The 23,711-nt window shown below is 38.2% G+C and overlaps 1 protein-coding gene across 1 annotated transcript in view; it reads left to right on the forward strand.

The window, feature by feature from the left end:
• The window catches only part of oprl1 (opiate receptor-like 1), a 61,469-nt gene that overhangs the window by 32,075 nt on the left and 5,683 nt on the right, over nt 1-23,711 (forward strand). Inside the window, exons 2-4 of the mRNA XM_054609157.1 lie at nt 11,992-12,079; nt 12,423-12,605; nt 14,350-14,440. Of these exons, the coding sequence (XP_054465132.1) occupies nt 11,992-12,079; nt 12,423-12,605; nt 14,350-14,440 (362 nt within the window). The remainder of the gene's footprint in view (nt 1-11,991; nt 12,080-12,422; nt 12,606-14,349; nt 14,441-23,711) is intronic.

Here is a 23,711-nt window from a genome sequence, read left to right on the forward strand (position 1 = left end):
ATTCACTGATTAGGTGGGTCAGGTCATAAAAATAATAATTCTGATTAATAGCAGATTGGTCGAGGGTGGATGAAATAATACATTGTTAATGAGGAAAATAATAATTTCGGGACATTCTCTAAAATGTGAACAAAGCAGAGAGCAAGTTACAGAGCTGCAGCTGAAAGAAGCTGAATAACTTCAACTGATTATTTCAAATGCTACAATAGTTCTGGCATATTTAAAGCAGCATTTAGTGTTGCTTTTTAATATGCCCGATGCGTTTTCACTATAGCTGAAGTTGTATCTTAGCAAAAAGTCAATTTTATGAAATTCCCAGAAAAGTGTGCTTCTTGTCACTAGAAAAAAATAAATATATATCCCTTATATGAACCACCAGTAATCATCCTCGAGGAATCTAACGTATCCAGTCCATATGTTACGGTATTATTTCTACAAGCCGTTGAGATTTCCTGCTTTTGGGCACACCGGAAAAACCTCATCTTCCATCAGCACAGTCAAGAGGCACTTCAGCAATGTAGAACACCGAGATCAATTTACTCGTCATGATGAGTGCTGTTCAGCCTTTAAAACAGTTGCATAATGTGTTTTGCGGCTCTGACAGCTACTTGGAGACCTTGGATATTCAGATGTGGCTTTGGTTATATACTGAAGGATTGTCTCACAGAAATATGCTATCACTCAAGATATTTCGGCTGCTGTTACATTTGCTTAGATCGTTCTTTTAAGCCCAATTTCATGGATGTACAATGCTAAATCACTGTACATTTATAGTTTGGACAGAGTTTTCTCATTCAGGGGTTTATCAACATTAAACCTGTTGCATGCTTCTTCATGTGCGGCGATCATGCACGCCATTCGCACCACTCGGACTTCGCCGACTGCAGGTAGCATGAAACAGGTTTTATGCACACAAATGTGTGTGTGGAGTGTTTCTATGTGATGGATCAGTCAGTCTCCCAAACTTACCACGAACTCTAGATCTTCTTTTTTAAATAAAAATCTAGTTTCTCTCTTTGTTCCTCTCATAAATCTCAGCATGAGAAATTATTTATTTGTTCATGTTGAAAACATTTACATCATGTCGATGTTTGCCTCAGTTTGCATCAGTCCCTTTCCATTGACATTACTGTATATGCTTCTCCACCTCTTATAAAATTTGTCACAACTGGGATGTACACCCCCAAGTTAAATTTAATAATTCTTTAGTGCATTATACGACATACTTCTTTTGGGTGCCAAAAAGCAAAAGGCAGCTCTGTAAGCAATTATTCAATTCAATTATTTAAGTGTGATTTTAAACTGCGAACATTGTAATCCTCACAATACTATTATTATATTCCTTTATTGATCCCCATGGGGGAAATTCGGGTGTTGCAGCAGCTCAACTACATAGAATCAGATAATAACATATTATACAATAAAAAAGAATAAAAAAAATGTACAGTATATCCACATGGGGGGGGGGCTGGTCAGCATGTTGACAGACTGTGGTCTCCGCTGTTGTTGTACAGTCTGATGGCAGTTGGCACAAATGAGCGTCTGAAGCGCTCCGTCCTGCTCTTCGGTGGAATGAGCCGATGGCTGAATGAGCTGCCCAGCTGCCACAGTTCCTCATGGAGAGGGTGAGGGGGATTGTCCAGGATGGCTCTGAGTTTGGCCTTCATCCTCCTCTCACCCACTGACTCCAGACTGTCCAGCTCCAGACCCACCACAGAGCTGGCTTTCCTCACCAGCTTGTTGAGCTTGTTGGCATCTCCAGTCCTGATGCCACCACCCCAGCACGCTACAGCGAAGAAGAGGGCGCTGGCTACCACAGACTGGTAGAATGCCTTGAGCAGTTTATTGCACACATTGAAGGACCTCAGCCTCCTGAGGAAGAACAGCCTGCTCTGTCCTTTCCTGTAGAGGGCATCAGTGTTGTGTGTCCAGTCCAGTCTATTGTTAATCTGCACTGCAAGGTACTTGTAGGACTCAACCCTCTCCACTTCCCCTCCCTGAATGAAAACAGGGACAGGGGGGCTTCTGTTCCTCTGGTAGTCCACCGCTCCGTGGTCTAGCTGATGTTGAGCTTCAGGTTGTTGTTGCTGCACCATGTGATGAAGCTCTCAATCAGTCCTCTGTAATCCTCCTCGTTGCCAAAACCTGACTCTGCTTTTCAACATCGGTATACATGTTGCAATAATCCTACTTGCTGCGCACTTGAATCCCCTTTCGGCGAGGCAGAGACAATCATACATTCTTTGAATTGCTTTTAAAGATACTTATAGAAGAAAGATAATAACATGGTTCCAGCACCTCTGCAGCAGCTGGGGGCTGGGAATTGGATTGTGTGTCATCGAGAAAGGCTTTTCTCCAGGAGCTCTTCCCTCTGAAGACGCACATGGCTTATATTGCAGCAGGATACAGATTAAAAAATAGAATATCTGCCATTAAAGCACAGAGGGAAGATGTGGATGAGACAAAAAAGTAGTCAAGGAGATATATATCAGGGAATTTGGCCGAAGGTTCTGCTCTTTAATTAGGCTTTTGGGGGAATATGTTAACTGTACCTCTGAACTGCCCTTGGAGAGGTTATATAAAAAATTTGGAGCATTTTTATCGCCTTTCAAGGGCTCACAATATTGCTACGTCTGAGTTCTAACAGTGAAAACCACCCAGGTCTACTTACTATTTTTTTTTTTATCTTTTTTTTTACACAGACTTAACTTAATTAAGTGCCCCAGAGTTCAAATAAAATTTTCCAAACATTTACAGCATTGTTGCCGTCATACCAAAACCTACTCCATCTCTGAAGCTGAAAGAGGAGTGTGGGCAAACTCCTTTCATTCTGAGCACATTGAACTCATCTTTGTATCCATTTGTGTGTAAGGTCAGGTCTGTAACAGAGGCCCAGCCTTTATGCTGTTAGTTACAGCCGTCAGTGTTATTCCTGCTGTCAAGATGCATTCGTCTGCAATGAAAAGCCTGAAAGTTTAAGTCAGACGCTGAATGAGGCTCTGAGGTCATGTTCCATTTGTTTCCCTTGTGTGTCCTGATGAAAGATTTGGTCTTAATAAAAGAAACAGCACAAACAATAGTATTGTGCCTGTAAGGCTGAAGATGTTAAGCAGTAATTTTTTTAAAGGTTAATGTCAGTGATAAGCAGTTTTTTCTTAAAATGTTCTTATGCCCGATGAGCCTTGATGGAAAACAAGAGTTCTGACCCTCGCCACCTCCATTTTGAAGAAATTTCAAGGTGGAAAACTTGTCCCTGGGAGGCCATTCAAGATAATATCTTTGTACACACAGGAGTCCTGTTTCTGGGATGCAAATAGGGCCAAGCTTTTTTCCAGCTGCTCTTGAATTTAGCAGAATTTACCATAGTTTCGAATGTGTATGTTTGGCATTGTGGTCAAATATGACCTGTGGTGCTCATATACACTTAATGTAAAATATTGCTTTGACTAAAATATATTTTATCTCTCTCCAAAGTCCAAAATGTATTCTTACTCAAACAAAGTTAAATGATTGAACTTGTTGTTGAATTCACACATAAACAAATATGTAATTCGTTTTTTTAATGACCCCCTTAGCACCTCTTTTTTTCGCTGATCCCCAGTTGAGTCATAATTCAAAAACAGAATTTTTTCAGTTGAGAAAGAAGAATTCATAGAGCCCTTATTTCCTTTAAATGTCATAGATGATTACACTATTCGTTACTTTGTACTGTGGTTCAACACTGTTATCCACGTATTCTGTCCTATAGAGAGATAAGTAAAATATAACACACAGACAGGCGCCTTTTCAGTAGCTAGTCAAGAATAGGTGCACGCGCTGACACACACACATTTCTACCAGCCTGTGACAGCTCATTGAAGGCGCCACAGTAAAGACCGGAAGTTTGTGAATAATTCAAAGTGACTATTAATATTTGAAATGGAACAGCATGGCAGATGAAAGACTCATCCGATAGACTCTTTCATCCTCCTCCCCCCTCCCTCTGTAAATGGAGGGAAGAAGCGGAGTGAAAAAATGCAGAGAAATAAAAATCTTCAGGAGATACACATAGAAAGAGAAAAAGACAGCAAGGAAGGGGTGTGCTCAAGGAAAGTGAAGACAGAAAATGAGCCTCACATGGAACCCCCTCTTTAAGGTCACAATGACAACATCATCTGCAAAGAATGATTAACACAAGTTCTATGTAGCCTTTATACATAAATAACCATGGATTATCCATCCAAACACTAAAATGGGGTGAGTTGGTGGATGAGACACCTTTACGAAACAAGACCTTCCAGGTACTTGAATCAAAAAGTAATTATGTTAACAATCCATGAACATCAAACTGTCAAAACTTTGACTGAACCTTAAATACTCATTGTAAAACCATCTAGTCTAGAAATAGACAAATATAGATCTAAAGTACCAACATTCATCATAAAAGGGGAATCATTTTCAACATCACACATACATACAGTTGATAATTTCACCAACATCAACTTAAAAAAACTACACTTTTTTTGAGTAATATAATATAACAATATAATGTCACTGTTGTGCCTTGAACAAAGCAACATATTTTTAGCCTTCACATCGAAAATATAGCATCAAACAATCACATTGTGCAGAAATGAAGTAATGAAAATGTACACTATAGTGTAACCGAGAATTATGAGAAAAACAACAACACCGAATCCGAATCAAGACGGCAAAACTTTATTGCTGCTTTCAACCTTAACAAAGGAAGCGAATACCAGATCCTCTCCATCCCTTCTTATCATTCTCAATAGAAGACCTAGGAATATAGACTTCGTAAATTTCTACCAGAGGCAAATTTATTTAAGCATTTTGCTAAAAGGAAAATAAATAGCTTTCAGTAGCTAAGGCTGTACAACAATTTTCCTCAGACAGACTGTTAGACACTGCTCTATGTAAATAGGATCTTGGTAGTTGGTCTTCTGCCTGTGCACATTTAATCAAACCTCTTATTGAAAAAGTATTCCATCTGTTGCAAACCATATGCAAGAATCATACCAATTGTGTCACACTATTCCACTGACCATCAAGTGGCGATCCAATGTCCAGATATCCTGCAGTGTGCCAGGAAAAATTTCAAAAGAAGAAGACTGCAAGCTAGTAAACATACTGAAATTGAAATACTTTCAAAATTGGCTTTGCAAATGATTATGGTGAAAGAAATGCACTGGACAGGTTTGTTAGATGTCAAGGATCCAAACATTAACACTGAACGAAAACATGACATTTGTTTGTTGACAAGGAAACTTCACAGGGAACCCTTGAAGGGAACTCAAGGTCTGAGTCATGTTCAGTAATACAAAAAACTGGTTGACTTATGAAAACCACACCCACATCTGTATGATGAGTGCCTCAACGCAGCATCGACAAGCTCTACAGCTACAGTAGCTAAAATTAGGACATGGCGTGGGGCACTGAATGTGATGGATTTACTGTTTATCAGACCGCAAATGAGACAAGAATTACTACCCGTGTTTCCTCTGCCACACTTTCCGCCACTAGGAGAACACTTTGCCAAGAGGAATCAGACTATAGCGGCTGTAGAAACTCAAATTCAGCCAGCAAAAAAAACCTGTGCCTCTGTGATCTCCCAGCAGTGGGGAGCAGGGACCCAGTGTGCAGTTCCTCTGTAAATCCAGTGACGCTTTTGGTTTACAGATTCACAAGTCAATGAATGATTTGGAATTCAAGCTGTGTTCAACTAAAATTTATCCAAATCATTGATGGTAATGTACCTGATTATTTTAAACCATACTTTGTTTTTTTCACTCAGTTTTTGATCCCACTGTAGATGTTTAATGTTAATATCCTTCCTGAGATCAAAAATGGAGTCACTGTTAGATTAATTGCAACCTTGACCTTATAGCTCTCAATTATACATCATGCACCACCAAATTCAGCATAATTCATTATCTGCTGCAAATGTGTTTCCTGAAAGGTTCACGGGCATAATCCATTAACTGCATATACAGCGGGTAAAATAAGTATTGAACACGTCACCATTTTTCTCAGTAAATATATTTCTAAAGGTGCTATATTGACATGAATATTTCACCAGATGTCGGTAACAACCGAAGTAATCCATACATACAAAGAAAACCAAACAAATAAGTTCAGAAATAAGTTATGTGTAATAAAATGTCAATAGCACCTTTAGAAATATATTTACTGAGAAAAATGGTGACGTGTTCAATACTTATTTTACCTGCTGTATTAATTACAAAACCATAGTTGCATGCAAATAAAGGTGAAAGATAGAGAATAAAAAACAAAGATGGAATCAAAGGGGGACAGAGAAAAGAGAACTGAGGCTGTGAGGAAAAAAAACAGATGCAACAAAGAGGGAAAAATCGAACTATTTGGTATAACTCATCTGACATGATAACTCATGACAAAAAATATGAATATAGTGATATGAGCAGAAAGCTAGCTGCTTGTTTTATTGCTTGAGAGACAGAATGGAAGAAAACTGCTAGGGGAGAAGGTCACATGTGCTTTTTAGGGTTTCTTTTATTCATATCTTTGTTGCTGTTTGCAAGTAAAGGGCCATACATTCGTTTTACTGTCTATGAGAGCCCTAGAATAATTAGATTTAGATCAGTCATATTGGAAACAGAATTAGTGAACTGATTGTTCCCTCTTTGGGCGCCAAAAGACACAAGACATTGCAACTTAGTTGTAAGTAAACATCCTTGAACTGCCATCCCAGTATTCTTGTAAATTTAATTTCATATTGAAAAATCCATGAACCATGATTTTCATCAGATGCTACTTAATGTCCTAATGCTGCCTGACAGAAATTTAGGATGTGGAGTTTGGGTTGGAGGATAATCATTTAGTAAATCATAATCAAGTCTGAGATTTATATGGGCGACTAGAGTTCATGTCCCATCACAATCCAACTTGTTTTAAGTGTGATTTGTGTTTGCTTACCTTTAATTGTTTAGTAATATCTTGGTGTCTGGCGAAATGGTTGGGAGTAGTTTGGTATTAGCTTGCAGATTGGATTTTGTTTGTGGATTTTTATTCTGACAGTTCAATAACACTGGTCTTAGTGTTTATATGAAGACAAGTAGTGAAGAGTGAATTAGAGAGAGAGAGACAAGGAATTAGCTTGCAGGAGGGAGAAAACAGATTGAGAGGGGCACGAAGCAGCAAACCTAATTCAATGGATGGCTAAATATTTCATGCTTCTTCAAGAGATTTGGGGATTTGCTTTAAAGCAGACAGACAGTGAATGCTAACAGGACTGAGTAAAACAGATTAGTGTGTCTCAGCTGCATTTCAGGAATGTAAGTGATATGACCTACTGACACAGACATCAGGTCTGAGTGCTCAGCTCACATAGTTAAAACAGTTTGGATCCAGATAAGCTTTTATCTCATGTCAAATCCCTGACATGAATTGGGAAGTGCTGAGGTGATCGACAAACGTATTCATTGACAACTGAGTTTTGCATTAAGTGTGAAGAAAGTGATGTGTCAGTTTCTACTTTTTTTGTCACCTTGGTATTTTTCTATTTTGTGATATTGCAACACATTCTATCTCCCAACACGTCAAATACCAAGGCTGCGTTTCAAACTATGACGCTTTAGGTACCACTCTGGCATTAGTTGTGAACGGGTTGCTCAACCTCATCTCACGGTCTTCCTCGTACAATGGAGTTTGCTTTAGGACATGGTTATGAATATAATTTGGGCTTGACATTTGATAGGACCAAGTTGGGCTGGGTCTGTTCCAGTCTGGATCAGTTGATGCTGATAAGCAGCAGAACAATCATAGTGTAAGATATGTCTTAGCTCTACAGTAATTCCCTCGTTAGACTGAAGAGCCCTATACGCTCCTTCATACAGAATCCCACTCAAATTAACTGATTTTCTTCCATTTTTGGAGCAAATTGCATTGCATATAAACATTGCATCTGCTAAACACCTGAGAACATGTCGTTTTTGTGGGATTTGTGGTGACGCCTGCTGCCAGAACTGTAGTTGTTACTAAGTGGTTTAGTTTCCTGTCTGTTGTATTTACTCAGTTGTAAGGTCTATGCTCCTTCCTGTTTATGGAAAATGACAAAAAAAATCTTTGCAAACCCAAATCCAGCGAGTTTGGTTATTAGCAAGTATAAAAATTTAATTATTGATATTCATCATTTTAATTATTAATGGATTACTGTGGATTAAGTCAAAAATATTGGTGTTCACTCAAAATGTCAATATTTAAGGTGCTATTTCACATTCATACACTGAACAATGAAGGGTTGAGTCCAAGCAATGCTATATAATACATCTAGCTATTATCACAACACATATGAACAAAATAAACACAGAACTACACATGTAGTTGAGCCTTTGCAAATCTAGCATTGGTGTAAGCATTCCATGTCAGTTTGCTATCAATACTAATGCCCGGATACTTGTACTCCTGTACACTTTAAATATTTATGTCATTCATAATTACAGCGGACAGAGAGGCGTTTCTTCTAAAACCAATGATCATTTCTTTGGTGTTTGTTATGTTTAAAATCAATGAATTATCTGACATCAGTTGTAGATGTGGTTGATCCGACCTCTATAACAGTTTAAAGGTCAATAAGAGCCGCATCAACTGCAAATTTCATCATTGTACAATTGTCCTTATGACTAACACAGTAATTGGTATACAGTCTGAACAGCAGAGGTGAAAGGCCACAACCTTGTGGTTTGTTACAGACTGTAGCTTCCCTATTCTCAGTGGCTCGCCTCTCTGACCTTTCTTCTCTAGACTTGTCCTCTTTATTTACCGCTCACTCTTCTTTGTTGCTGCCTCTGCTGCCAGTAGCCTCTTAACTTATAACTGCAATGCAATTATACTTCCACTGAATGACAAAGAGAGAGAAAGAAAGGAAAGGAGAAAGAGAAAGAGAAAATTAGATAGTGTCGGGAATAGGGCTCAATATCAGGAGACTCAAAGAGAAATAGTTCTTGACCCAGAGAGACAGAAGGCCAAAAGACAAGAGAAACCTAGAGAGACTTACTGCAAGAGAAGAAAAGATTTTCGATGGGAGAGAAACAGACAGATATGGAGGGTTTGGCTGGGTTGATTTGGTCCCCGATGTGAGGGGAGGAAAGCTGAACAGCCATGAAATATTCTCTCTGAAGATTTGCCTGCCAGCAAGTATTGAGTACGCAAAGAGAAGTAGGGAAGACATATTAGAAAGACAGAATGTAAAGGAGGAGGACAAAAAGGCAGAGAGAGAAGAGTAGGATAAGAGGAAATGAGGCGAGATACAGACGGGATAAAGGAGAGAAAAAAGATGGTGATGTAGGGAGGAAAGGTGGTGGAAAGAGAGGTAGGAGATTAGGTGAGGGGTAAGAATGGGATGCAGGATGGACAAAGACTGAAAGGAGCTGAAATATATATTCAAAGAGTTACGATGAGAGGTGTTTCACGTGGTGGGAAGGTGGATGGAGAAAGAGAAAAGAAGCTAAAGAAAAGGTGATAACAGATGGAGAGGGCTGGAAGACAGGATGGGGAGATGCAGAAAAAGAAGGAGACAAAGTGAGGATTACAGAAGGGAGGAACCAAGCAGAATAAGACCCAGTTTAGAGACTCTAATAAAATATTTTCTCTGCAAATTGATTTCACAGTCAACTGAAAGCAATGAACCTTTCGTTTGTGGTGCATTACATTACTTTTTAGCTGATAACAGTAAGATTGGCCCACATGCATGTCTATTACTGAATAAATAGATATTAAGATTTATGATGAAAAAAGTTTTGGATTTGACAGCCCTTCAGCGACTGATTTTCTTTTGTTCTTTCTAGGCTGCCCATTTTGTAACTTTGATTACATGAGTTCAATTTGATGATGTTCTTGAGTATTCTTTATCCCTTTGTTTTGTTCATTAAGTGTTATATTATTGCTGTTGGGAGAAAACATTGTACGTTTTCAGTGAAATTCGTTTTTTTATGTGGACAGATACTTGCATAAGAAATATTTACCCAAAGTCAAGCTCAAATGGACTTACAAGGTTTTTGACCAGCGAATGTCAAGAAACCTGTTTTCTCTGTCACTAATTAAATAGCTGCTTCTGGCACAGTAAGTGCATCGCATAACGTTAGTCTCTGCAGATGCTAAATAGCTACATTGTCAATATATAGTGTCCAAAGCAGAGGGAACACAATGTCTGTTCCAATTGCAAAATGAACTGCGTCCTCCCATCCTCGGGAGTTTGTCTATTGTCACTGTTTACTCTCAGCTCTACTGTGAGGAGGTATTAAGTATTGCCAACGGTTTGAGGATCAGATGGAGTTTTGATTAGATTTAGTGACACGCTCTTTTTAAGACTTCTCATTGGTGAAATATTTGTAAAATCCGACAGACAGAGGTACAGGGTGACCAAAACTTTGATCTATGAAAACGTGACAAAAATATGAAGATACAAAGTTTCTGCCCAACAGCGACGATATTTAATTTTAGGCCTACTCTATCATACAAGTATTGAGGATTTCTTAACTTCACCATCTTGAAACATGAAGATGCAACACAGACAAATGCAGGAAGGATGTAAGCAATCAGAAAGAGCTGAGGAAGTGGAGATGGATTACAAATGAGGAAGAAGAAAGATACAGAGAACTAAAAGTTAGAGGAAGGTAATGAGAAGGATGAAAGGATAAAAGACTGAAAGACACAGATGTTGAGATGCAAGGGAATAGATGAGTGAAAGACCTAAATTAAGAGTGAGGGGTTGTGTACGGTGAACGTTATCTAAAATTGGCAATGTTGGGGGTGGGGGGTGCATTATGAGAAAAATAAAGGGGCAGAGGAGGCGGAGAGAAATAATGAAAGAATGAAGGGGATGTTTTGGGGAGAAAAGGGAAAGTGCAAAAGAGCTTGAGGCCAAACTGAATGAGGGGAGATGGGAGGGGGGAGAAAAAAGCATTGACTGCAATGCGTTTTTGTAAAGTTTTATCCAGGGCAGCAGAAGCAAAGAATCTGCAGAGTTACAGCAAAAGACACACTCATAACATGAGTGACTCATTTATTAAGTGTTTTTTTGCAGTGGATTTAATTTAAATAGATCAATTTCATTTTTTACCATTATTTAAGATTCACTTAACATTTTATGAGGATATTCATTGGCTGCAGAGACTGAATTCTGATATTTATGATATGACCTCAGACAGACAATTTTTTACCAGGATGTTAGTATTATTATTCAAACATCGTCTAAAGGTAGAAATCAACCACTTTTATTTATCTGTGTTATCTGCTTGTGTTGCCAGAAGGCATTCAAGTGACAACCAAAAGAAAAAAAAGAGTCATGGAGCGAGACAAGTCAGCAAGATAAAATGAAAATAAGGAGAACCCTCAGGGCAAGACAGAGACTGGACCATCAGACCCGGAGTGCTCCCTGCAGTCCACTAACAGTAAACCTAATAAAAACAATACAGCCAAAACAAGACGACTACAGAAAGTAGCAACACAAACTACAGTTAACATCAGGCCCAGAGTCCACACCTGAACGAGACCACTCCGGGGAAAAGAATAATAAATACAAATGCCCTTGCTCAAGAGAGGGTAATCATAACTTTCTTGCAGTGTCAAAATCAGTCCAAAATATCAAGCAAATACACTCAAAGTCTTTTTGAAAATTGTCGACAACATCCCTGTTCAGTTTTCAACACTTCACAAGAGCTAGATCAAAGTTAATTTCACACAGATCTTTTTTTTTTTCAAACTACTCTGAAGCTAGGTTGTCTATTTAGTCTCAAAACCTGCACAAATGTAGCAGCAGCACCTCACAAAGACACTAAGATACTAAGCACCTGCAGCCCCACAGACTGGCTCTGTCTGTCAAGCAGGCTGGACTTGGCTGTAGACTCATCATAAGGTGTTAAATGTGTGTGTGACTTACACAAAAAATGTGCTGCCTGGCTCAAGCTTCCAAATTTGACTGAACTTCTGTGTTGCTGTGCTCTCCTCTCTCCTTAGATACACAAAGATGAAAACGGCCACTAACATCTACATCTTTAACCTGGCTCTGGCTGACTCTTTGTTCCTGGCCACTTTACCTTTCCAGGTATGAGTTACTGCTACACATATTATATCACTTTACTTTTGCCACTGTTTCCTGAACTTCTCTTTTTGCCTAATCTTAAAATGACATAAAGGTAATGTCAGAAATTTTCAACCTGGACCCAATCTGCCATTTTTCTGTCCATTTCCCTTGATCCTGTTTGTCATTGTGTGTCTTGCTCAAGAAGAAATATCTATCTCAAATCTTACGAGGGGGATGGGCCTCAGCCATGACACAGAATATATACAGTATATATATCAAAAACTGCTAAATGTCCAAACAGAGGAGTTGTTATATCTTCAAGCAGTATTGATATGTTTATTCTTTGTTATCCGGATATTTCCAGGGCACCGATGTGTTCCTTGGCTTTTGGCCATTCGGGAATGCTCTGTGCAAGGCGGTGGTGTCTATCGACTACTACAACATGTTCACCAGCACCTTCACCCTGACAGTGATGAGTATGGATAGGTACGTGGCGGTCTGCCACCCTGTCAAAGCGCTGGACATGAGGACTCCTCACAAGGCCAAGGTAAAATCGTTTTCATTTCAAAGTGCAATATTCACCTTCATTGTCTCTGAAATGGCCGCTGATATCATGTCAGATTTCAGCCACTACAGCTTACCAATCCTTTAAACTGACTCTGTGTCTGTTGTTGTCGTGACGGGAAACTGAAAAAAGATAAACAGGGCCTGTTTATCTTTTTTCCTGACAGTTTTTAGGTTACATGTGTATTAGCAGTATTCAGACATCACCAGTAAGCAGGCTTTCAATATAGCATTGCCTAGTGCAATAACTGCACATGAAACAATTGATTGATTGCAGTAATTGTGGTAAATAAAGACTGTAATTCTGGAGTTGCACTGTGTAACATGACCCACATGTTTTTGATCTATTTATACATCTATATAGGGCCTATACTGAACGCTGTGTGGATATCACTGTATATGATGATATGAGAAAAGAAAGAGTTTAAGCTATTTCAGCAATTTCAATCATACGAATTGTGCCTTTTCAAGAGCTGATGAAGATATACCAGAATGGAGAAACACTAAAATACAACAGCAGATGATTATCATGGTTTTGACAGTTTTTTTCTGTCAAGTCCTTCTCATCACAGCAATCCTTTCAGATGTATGTTATGTAAAAATATTAAAAAAGGGAGAATTAAATGGTATTAACACATCAACGTCCGTTTAATGTTGGGGACTACTACAGCAGATGTGAAAAAGTGATATAAAGCCTTATATGGGTCCAGAGTGATCTGTGCGAAATCTGAAGAGTTGCCTCAAGTGTTCCCTTTAAGCCGCCGCCCAGATGCTCGGCCTCAGCTCGCTCACATGAAAGGCAATTTATATAGGGAAATATTTCTGGATTCGGATACGTGTGCATTTTTAGGGCCCAATGATTTAAATAAGGAATATTTAAGTGTTTCATATTGGGAAGTTAATGACCCTCAAAAATATTGTCTCTGGAAGACTATGAGTAAAGTATTTTTGGGAATGTGACTGACCCTGCAGCTGTGATTATACAGTTGGGCCACTACAAAAATTGGTTTTAAAGCATGGCACTTTTCTTGGGGCTTCTTGTGGAGACCACAATCTTGAAAATGAAAAAAATCCAGGGGTTTTGAGTTAAACAGAAGTGAGCTTATCAGAACACTGTAGCCTGCTCTTCATCTCTACTTGAAGCTACATTAGCTACAATAGTAAGAGGCCGGGATGAATTGTGAAGTGTAGGCCAGGTTTTTCTTGTTTGTCATGAGTCCGACAATGTAATAGATGTGCAATGCTAAATTGATTTCCGTATTTCAAAATAGCAGCATTCCATTTAGGTTTACCCATTAGAGGGGGTCTGGTATTGTGTGTGCTGGCTAACTCTCCTGGCTTACTTAAAACATCTTAGTATAACAGCCACATGTTTTAAGTTATAACTGAGCTTTCCCTGCTATGATAGTGTTGTGATTGCTCACTGATGAGGAATTGAACAGTGATATTAATTACTCAGCAAAGTAAAAACAACAAAAAACGACTACCTCTTAAATGGTTAAGTTCAAGTGAACAAAATTAGTTTGAATAGCAAAGTAATCACTTTTTTTCTGTCGTGAATTTAAATGTTAACCATACTCACTGTCCTCGAAGACATACGTTTCATGCCAATAGTCATTTCTGACATCAGGAATATTAAATGATACATATTACTTTTAAACACTATATATATCCAAGTTATTATAAAAGTCAATATGTTATTTACCATCACCTTATCTTGTCCCAAGGTGGTGAATATCTGTGTGTGGGTGTTGGCTTCAGCCTTTGGGGTACCGGCCATGGTCCTGGGAAATGTCGAGGAGGAAGAAGAGCATAACAGTAAGTTATTCACAGACACACACAAAAATGCACACACACACACACGCATACAGTTTATACGTTGTACTGACCTGTGCATTACCATGTGCATGCATCTTCACCACATGTGCATTCAAAACAAACAGCCATATATCACAATATAAACAGTACATTTCATGCATTAGTACTGCAAATGTATTCATTTGAATGTCTATTAATATGTAAAATCATGCACAGCTGTCTAACAGTGCAACACAGTTTCTGCATATATATATCCAAGCTGTATTTCAAAAGATTGCTTCGGATGGTGTGATGTGAGTGAACCCATTTACAAGTGTTGCTGTCTCAGTTTTTATAGCTTTTACTGCACAGTATCTGACTAATAGGCTCAACACACATTGTCACGCGATGCCTCTTTTCCTCTTTATTTCCTAACAAACAAGTGCAGAGATTTCAAACCTTGCCCCTGCGATGTGACAAATGATACTCCACATGGTGCTTCATGTTATGAACTTTCACACAGCAGGTGCACATTTATGTCTTCCAAAATAGAAAGAGATTTCCAGCTCTTGATATCTTTCTTTGCAACATATAGTAGATGCGACGGTGACAGGACAATGAGATAACAGCATGAGTCACTAGCTGTTGTGTTTTGATTATTAAAAGCTTGATGACTTTGAGTAGGTCGAATTGAAGATTGAATGTAGTAAAAGTAGAAAAAAACACTTGCGCAATTTCAACATCATCATTTACATCATATTATCACTGAGATAACTGCAGGAGGAAAATACAACTGGATTCAGTAATCAGCAGAAACCTTTAATTATACTCTATTCCACATAAATTACGATACAAAAAAAAAAGAAGCATTATACATTAAAATGGGGAATTTAGCTCGATGCAGAGCTACAGAGGACAGTGGCTTCACACCCCTTTTAAGAGTATTGCAGATTTTTAGTCGGACCATGATTTTTTTTTTTTTACTAAACCTAACCAAGTAGTTTTATTGCATTTTTGTTTTGTTTCATTTTATGTTATCCATGTGTTCTGCAACTGTTATCCTGGATAAAATTGATTTCCATCAAAGTTGTATGGGAATATCATTTTATATGTAGGAGACAAGTTTGGCCATACCTCTTCCAATATTATGCATGTGATATAGAATATTAACTATTGTGCGCTATAAAATGATGCTTCTGGATTTGGTTAGTTATGTATCAGACTTCAGATGCAGCTATCAGGTTTGTTAGAAAAGCAGCAGTTATGAGGTATTCTTACGAGTATAACAAGCGAAGAAGTCCACTAATTGTTGGTGGGAGGGGTCAAACAAACACAGGACTTTCACCCAGGAGACTGCTGAACCTGTCATGTGTGAAACCAAAAGGAAAAGTTGACTTTACGCTTCTTACGTAACATTGTTAAGCTTTTATCGTAACGTAATAAAGTTTGGTAAGGGCGGTTGTTATTTATTTACACTAGTTACGATTGATCAATTATAATATTTGTCACAAATAATAATTATTTGACACAAATCAGGTAGTTTTGTTGCCTTAATCGTATCACAACCATGTGGCATTGTATGTTTCTACAAGCATGATAAGAGACTCATGATATGAGACATATTTATGTAATGTATATTTAGTTCAGAAACACCAAAAATGACCAAATCTATTGGTTTGAACCACAATGCCTAAAAATGTTTTTGTTTGGTTGTGTATCTCAGTCTCTTTGATACCTGATAACATCTGATGGGATAACAGCAGCTTCATTCTCATTTTGAAATAGACTCATTTCATTTCTCCTCTTATAGCTGCTTATCAGTTTCTGCTGAGTGGATCCAGCTGGGTCCTTCTTCTATACACATGATAAGCTGTGTGTGTGGGTTTCAGAGCAGGGCATTTGCCTTATAGGGTTGTGTGAAAGTGATGATGAACATTGGTGTGCGTGAGTGCAATCTGATCGTGCTGGCAGCCGTGGATATCATGACATACTTGCTGTCGAAGTATACAGCTCACAGATGGCTGCTCTTCTCCTAAAAAGGCCAAAAAATTCTGCTCAGTTTAGATGGTTACAGGTTCACAAAGAATTTCATATGACCTCAAAGGGGCAATATATAGGGTTTATACAAAGCCAAAGCAGAAAGTGACCAAATATGTTGTCAGTTGTTAAACAGGGTTTGTAATTAACAGACATAGTAGCTTGACGTCTCTTCAGCAGCTGCTAAGATGTTGGGGTTGTAAAAATACATGTCTGACCTCTATTGTTTGGGAACAAAATAAATCCTGTTTTAACACATGGCCTGTTTAGCCTGATTACTCATTTGTGTTTGACAGAGGGACCTAACTGTTTATGACATGTTTAGTTAAAGTTAGAATGGGATTAATTTAAGAACAATTAATTTAATGTTCTGATTTATATTACTGTTGTTGTAATTCCAAATAAATCATAAAGCATGATCTATTATTAATACAAATGTATTTTATTCTTTGCTTTTATTGGCCAAAAGGTGGCGATTTACATCTGTACAGAGCAAGGTCCCAATATGGTATGATTTTTTCATTAGAAAGTCAAATACCTCTCGATGTTGAGGATTAAAGATATATTTTACAGATTCTTTATAGATGACTGGGCATCATATACACATTTTTTAGGGGAGCATTTAAATAAATGTACTAAATTGTAACTAAACTTCATTTCAAAATATAGTTAATATAATGAAGTTAATATTTACATTACAAACAGTTTGAAAAAGGGCAGGAACTTTCAATACATACTTACTATCTGTCAATCAAACTCTTACCGAAGCAAATTAGTAGAAGAGCAATAAAAAGCCTTCAGATGGGCTCTTCTTTCTATTAAGAAATACTTTCAAGTTCTGATATAACTGATGCTATTGAAGCATCTACACCAACCTCTTCAGGAGTCGTCATTATTGTTTTGAACAAACAGTCTCCTCTTTGTCTCTTATGGCACACACCTAAGCCACGCCCATAGCTGCCAGTGGTACATCACTGGATGCTGATTTGTCATTGTCTGGCTTACTGGACATAAACACATTACTTGAAGCCTGACAAGATGCATTTTCCTGTGAAATGTGATTCCGTTATTCTCATGTGATCACGTGACATTGCAAGAATCCCGCTGCAGTGCAGGGTAAACATACGAATACATATTGGTATTCCAAACCTTTCTACTCTTCACTGCCTGCCTGTCAATATTAGAATGAATCATGCAACTGGTTCTTAAAAGTTTGCATGGTCAGGGTTTTGCTTGTCCTTGAATGGATTTCCCCATCTGATCCTGATCCAAACTTGAGAACCTCCATCAGCAATTTCTGTTCTCCAGTTAGTGAGCTCTTTTAAATCCATCTATTAAAAGCCATTTTATCTTAAGACTGTCTCCTTATACTAATTTATATTTTCTGTTTCTGTGTTATGTTAATCTGTTTCTTGAGAATTATTGGACATAAAAGTAAATGCTAACTGATTGGAAGATGAACTGGTTCGGCACAAAGAGGGGAAAAACAATAGTAATGCTCTTAGTATTGACTTTATCGCTAAACAAAAATAAAATCACCAACTGAAACAGCCAGTGATTTTCCACATGCTCACACATGGCATGGCTATAATCAGGGCTATTTTGCAGTTAAATCGAGTAATATGCTGCAGCTAGCAGGGGAATGGGAGGCCTAGCGGTTAGATATTGATCCAGTCTCCGCCTGCAGCTACAGCCTAATCCTTTAATCATTTTTATTAGTCTACTCGACAGCTGAGCTACATCTCTGCTCTCCTGTTTACTTTATGCATCTCTTGTTTTAACTCATTCATCTCTCATTTGTTCTTTTAATTTTTTCCCCTTCGCCTCAATACAATGTTCATCTTAAAGTAATGAAAGTCATGTCCTTCTCATCTCACTCTGATCTCTGTGATCTTATGTCTGCCATGATCATCTCAATTATGTTTGAATCTCATTAATTTCCCTCTCATTTCATTCTCAACTCATCCATTTCAGTCTTGTCTGCTTCATTCCAGTGTCATTAGGTCAATTTCATTTTTAATTTCATTCATCTCTGGGATTTCTTTCTCATCTTTTTCCATCCCTTTCTTTTCATTTTTTATTCTATTCTCAACTCATTATGTCATTATTTTTTATCAGTATCTCTCTTGTCTCTTCTGTCACTACTTTCATTTTATTCTCATCCTCATCTAATTTTCATATCTTTCATTTAATTTTAATTCATTTTACATCAAGTTATTTTCATTTACATCACAATCTCCTCCCCCTTGTTTTATTCTCTTTATTCTCTCAGTTATCCTCTTCTCTTTGCCATACCTCTACTCTTGTATACTCTCTCCATTCTTCTTATTCATGTTTATCTCCACCACCATCTCCTTTCTTTTTTATTCCCATCTCTCCTCTACTCTGCTTCCTATGTATATAATACATTGTTGATCTTTTCCTTTAGCTGTACAAAAAAATTGACATTCAGGGATAATTAAAGTTCACCTTACTCCACTTCTATTCCTCTCCTCATCTCTTCCTGTCTCCTTTAAACAAACAGAGCCGCTTCATATCCTGACAGCTGCAGGGGAAGTCATGGCAGGCCACTCTCAGTAATTGGGGTCAAAAGCCTTGCCCAAGGACACGGTGGCAGGAAGGAGGCTATAATCAGCAACCACCCTGCTGTCACTAATAGATGCTTTTAGTAATCCTTCTAAGACTTGTAGGGAATGCATCAAAGTGTGTTTCCTGGCAGCACAGAAATGTCAGTATGTGCTGCAGTTTTGAGGCTGACATAAATTACACCGTTTGAGTAGCTACATAAAGCTTGGTTTATAAAGTATTGGTTCTGCTCCAACACACATTTTTACTTTTCAAAGTTGTAATCTTTTTTTTTTCCAGCCCAGCAACCAGGAAAAATGTTGGCATTGTACGTTCCTGCAAACGACAAATAAGTTTCATGTTGACATGTTGGCAATCAGTCAGAGCTAGTGACGTAGTACAACTAGCGACGCACAGAGCAAGTAACATTGTATATCGAGGGATTTTTAGTGAAAGTTACGTGGTATAATTATGAATATAACAACATGCAAGAAAGTCCACGAAGAGCAGTGGGAAGGGCCAGTGGATTGGTCAAACAAACACTTTCACCTAGGAGGCTGTGTAAAATCTAAGTAAATGGTGACCTAGTTACTTAATGTTGCATGAGAAAGTCCTGTCAGGATGGTTATTATTATTATTATTAACCTAAGCAAATTTATATATAATGTTAACAACGGGGCATTGTGCGTTTATGCAAGCATGATATGAGGCTGATAGGAAATGTATTATAAAATGTATTTCAGATACGTTGACATTAAACTTTCTGGTGACTGGGTTGCTTTTTTCCTGATTTAAGTAAGAGAAAATGTTTAAATGTAATCTGTAATGACCTATGTTTATGTTTTTCTTATGTGGACTGTGCGAGAATTTACTCTCCAATCATCTGCTGTTGTTTTCAAAAAGCCAAGGTCAGCCCTTTCCAGTGTTAGTTTACAGTGCATGGTCTCAGTAGCAGCAGATACAGTCGTTCCATCCATGCTGTGAATCCCTCCTGTTTCTTTTTTTAGCTCTTATATTATTTTGTTTCCCAGCACAAAATTATAATTCTGTGAGGCACTTAGATTGTGTCCTCATATCAGGACTACCAATATTCTTTACCCTACAATTTGTCATGGTCACTCAGAAATCATGTCTATTAAATTGTAGTTGCAATAGCACAAAGCCTTCAATAGTTATGAAATGTATTTTGTCATATACTTCATTTGAGCGGACTTTGAGGGACTGCTTTAGAAAAACTGCATGGTACATCAAAAATATCTTTTTCTAGGGATGTCCGGTACTAAATTTGGTGACAGTAACTCAAAAGTTACAGACCAAAACTTATAGCGCCACCATCAGGGAAAAAAATATATGCACCATATTTGTTACTGAACTCCCTTTGGTCCTGAGCAATATACCTGCCAAGTGTGAAGTCGATTGGATGAATGTCTCTTGAGATATAAGAAGGCCGTACAGATCGACAGCTTTGCTTTATATTAGATGTGACATGGAGCATAGCGTTGAAGCATGCAGCTTGTATAAGCTAATTGGTATCAGCTGTTTTATTCATACTTCACAATCACTTGTTCATTCATGAGCTGTTTAACTATCAGATATCCAGTAACATCCAGTCCTATTTATAAAAGTGTGCACTGTGGTAATGTCCAACACTATTACTCTGCGCCCTAAACTCCTGCTCAGTTCATTAAATGCATGCAGCCACGTTAGGGCAGCAAAACACATGTGTTGCTAAACCTCAAGCCTTTGAATGGAGATGTGTCACACGATTGCGCAGTGTCATTACGCACAGTTGTCCACTGTGTTTACCTTGATTACATCACCCGCGTGCCTGTGTTGCTGTTCAAATTATTCCAGTGCTCCCTCGAACAATTAGCTTTAAAAGGTCAATAGATTGATCTAAAGTCCCGCACCCCAGGCAAGCTTGACAGGACGAGGCATGGCAACGCCGGCTGTACGGTTTCATTTAGCCTGGTGCGGCAGTGTGTATTTGATTCTGGGCAACAGGCAATATACCTATACGTGGACTTTAACCTGTTGGAGTTTGAATTCCTGTATATCCAAAGAAATATTGCCAAAATTTAGGACCTTGATCTTTTCTGTCATGTCATTTTAAAAAATGTGTCATCAACCAACGTATCGACCCTCTTCCTAATTTCTTACACTCTACCACGGAAAGGAGGAACAGAACCTTGCTGGCATTGGTGATCTGACATTAGGCTTAACTTAAGATGTGACTATATACAATGTAAAGATTGTGACACCAATGTAATGTGACTTTACTAGTAAAGTAAGCTTTGAACAGACAAGGGTGACCTTGGTGATATGGTTTCTGTTCAGCTAATTGTAAGGTATACAGCACTTAGCACCTCAGCACCTTACCATCTTCAAAACTTGGTTTTCTTTTCAACAGGGACTAGCATAACACATAAAGTATAATGTTCCTTTGGTTCCAAGGTTGCTCAACTGTTGGAGCACAGAGTAATAGTTTAAATAGTTCTGTGTTCAGGGTGATGAGACATTAAAGATAAATTGTCTAGATAGAAAATCAAGCAATAAAGTGTACCTGTAACAAAGAACAAACTGAGAAATACCATTTGGAATGTGTGTGAACGTGTGTGTGTGTGTGTAATAGACTTCTGTGCCCCCTCCACTGCTGACTCAACCTGATAAAACTTTTATGACAAGTGCTGTATCGCCCAAGGATACACACACATGCATGCACAGACAATAACTACACACATTGAGAAGGTAGACATGCCCATGGATACACAAATATATAGAGGACACACACATGGGAAAAATCTACACTCGTTTGCAAACTTGTGGAAGTGTCTGAATCGAACTGACACACACACACACACACACACACACAGCTTTCATGCATAAGATCATTTTAACCTCATAAAACATAGAAGCCACAGTGTGATGAACTGTAAACATGCAAATGTCAAAACATGTTAATATACTACTCTCACACACGCTTTCTATAGTTGCAACTGTCAGTTTGTCAGCTTAAAGTTGCAGCAGGCAAATGAGTACAAGACTGAAACCTGAATTTAAGCTTTTTTACTGCCCACAGGTTCTATGACACAGGGATGAACATTGACCACTGATGTCCCCACCAATATCCTGCATTTAGGAATTGTTGATCAGGATTGTCAATCCTAGAGCTGACAAACTTGATAGTGGAGTAGAAATCATACAGAAGTCCAGCAAATCTGCATAAAGCTCTAGATGTTTAATCTTAGAAAATGAAAGTTCTCATCTGGATCAGTGCCAAAGTACATATAATGACAGACAATCAAAACGCTTCTTCAAACATAGAGAACTGTGAAATGAACACAGAGCTCATAGTCATAAAGAGCTGGTGTGGGGCTATTCAAGTCCAGGTGACATGAACATTTCTTTAATATATCTTTATGAAACCTGTGGTTAAGTATAAAGAAGTGGTTTTACTGAACATCTTTGATTTGGGACCATATACAACAGGGAAGTGCCTGTAAGGCTCCATCTATAGCTGCAAGGTTTGCATGCATGTATAAGCCCGGCTCAGCAACTGTCAGAGCCATTTGTCAGCCAGGACCTTAAGAAGCTGACACAGTTAGGGATATACACTTTATATGTGGATAAGTTCACATATAACCAACTGGCTTCAGGTTTATTGTGCACATGCCTGAGACTCAGGAACACAGCTCATACAAATGTTCTTTCTATTTCTGTCTGTCCTTGGACTTTTTTTTTTATTGGGCACTGAAAAACTTTCTTTTTATCTCTAGTCTGACAAGATAACTTCAGTCACCATTGCTCCGGGCCTAAATCATGGCAACATAATGTTTCCTTCTCTCTTAAAAGCAGGGGGATGGGGAAAAGCAAGAGGAAAAAATAAGAACAGTTCACTTCAAATACCTGTCTGAGAACAGAGCCACAGTGCTCTGTAGGCCATAGGAAATACTTCAGAAATGTTATTGAGTGGTTGAGTAGCCTGTAGTGGTTGCACTGTATAGCTTCTACTTATGAGCAACGGAATACTGGTATTGCATCAGAAATGCCCATCACATATTACCAGAGCCCAGATTGATGCCTAGACATTTTGGCTTTCTTTTACTTCTTAGAATTAGACGACTGACATTGGCATGACATGTTGTACATACATTAATGCTCCAAAGAGGATAAATACAAATAAATTATTGCCAATCCTTAAAGCAGGAGCTTTTGGAAGCATTTTAGACGTCCTCACATGCTCACCTATTTAACAAACAATTTATCAATCCATACTAACCCCTGTGTTTTAATGCTTCAAGTCTATTTTAATCTCCTTAAGTGAGGCGTTATTTGCACAGATTTGTTTGAATCACACTCATTTTTCTGCTGTATTTGTGTTTTGAACTTATTTACAGTTTACGGAAGATGTAGTCAGTTTGAATAGATGAGAGAACGCTCAGGCGGCGCTCATGTCTCGATAACGTCTGGCATCCAACCGGGATTAACAGTTATAATGATAATCCCTTGATTTTTAATACAGCACTACAATGAAGTTGACATTTTGGTTTCAGAGAGAGATATCTCAACAAGAATGCAGAATTGACAAGTTGTATATGTTTTTTATTTGTGATTTAACTAAATTTGTAGTAGATTAGTAGTAGGATTGAATAATCATGTTTTACTGTATTTTCCGCATAATTCCTCTTGA

This window comes from Anoplopoma fimbria, chromosome 12 (genome assembly GCF_027596085.1).
Source record: "Anoplopoma fimbria isolate UVic2021 breed Golden Eagle Sablefish chromosome 12, Afim_UVic_2022, whole genome shotgun sequence".
In the NCBI taxonomy this organism is placed as follows: domain Eukaryota; kingdom Metazoa; phylum Chordata; class Actinopteri; order Perciformes; family Anoplopomatidae; genus Anoplopoma; species Anoplopoma fimbria.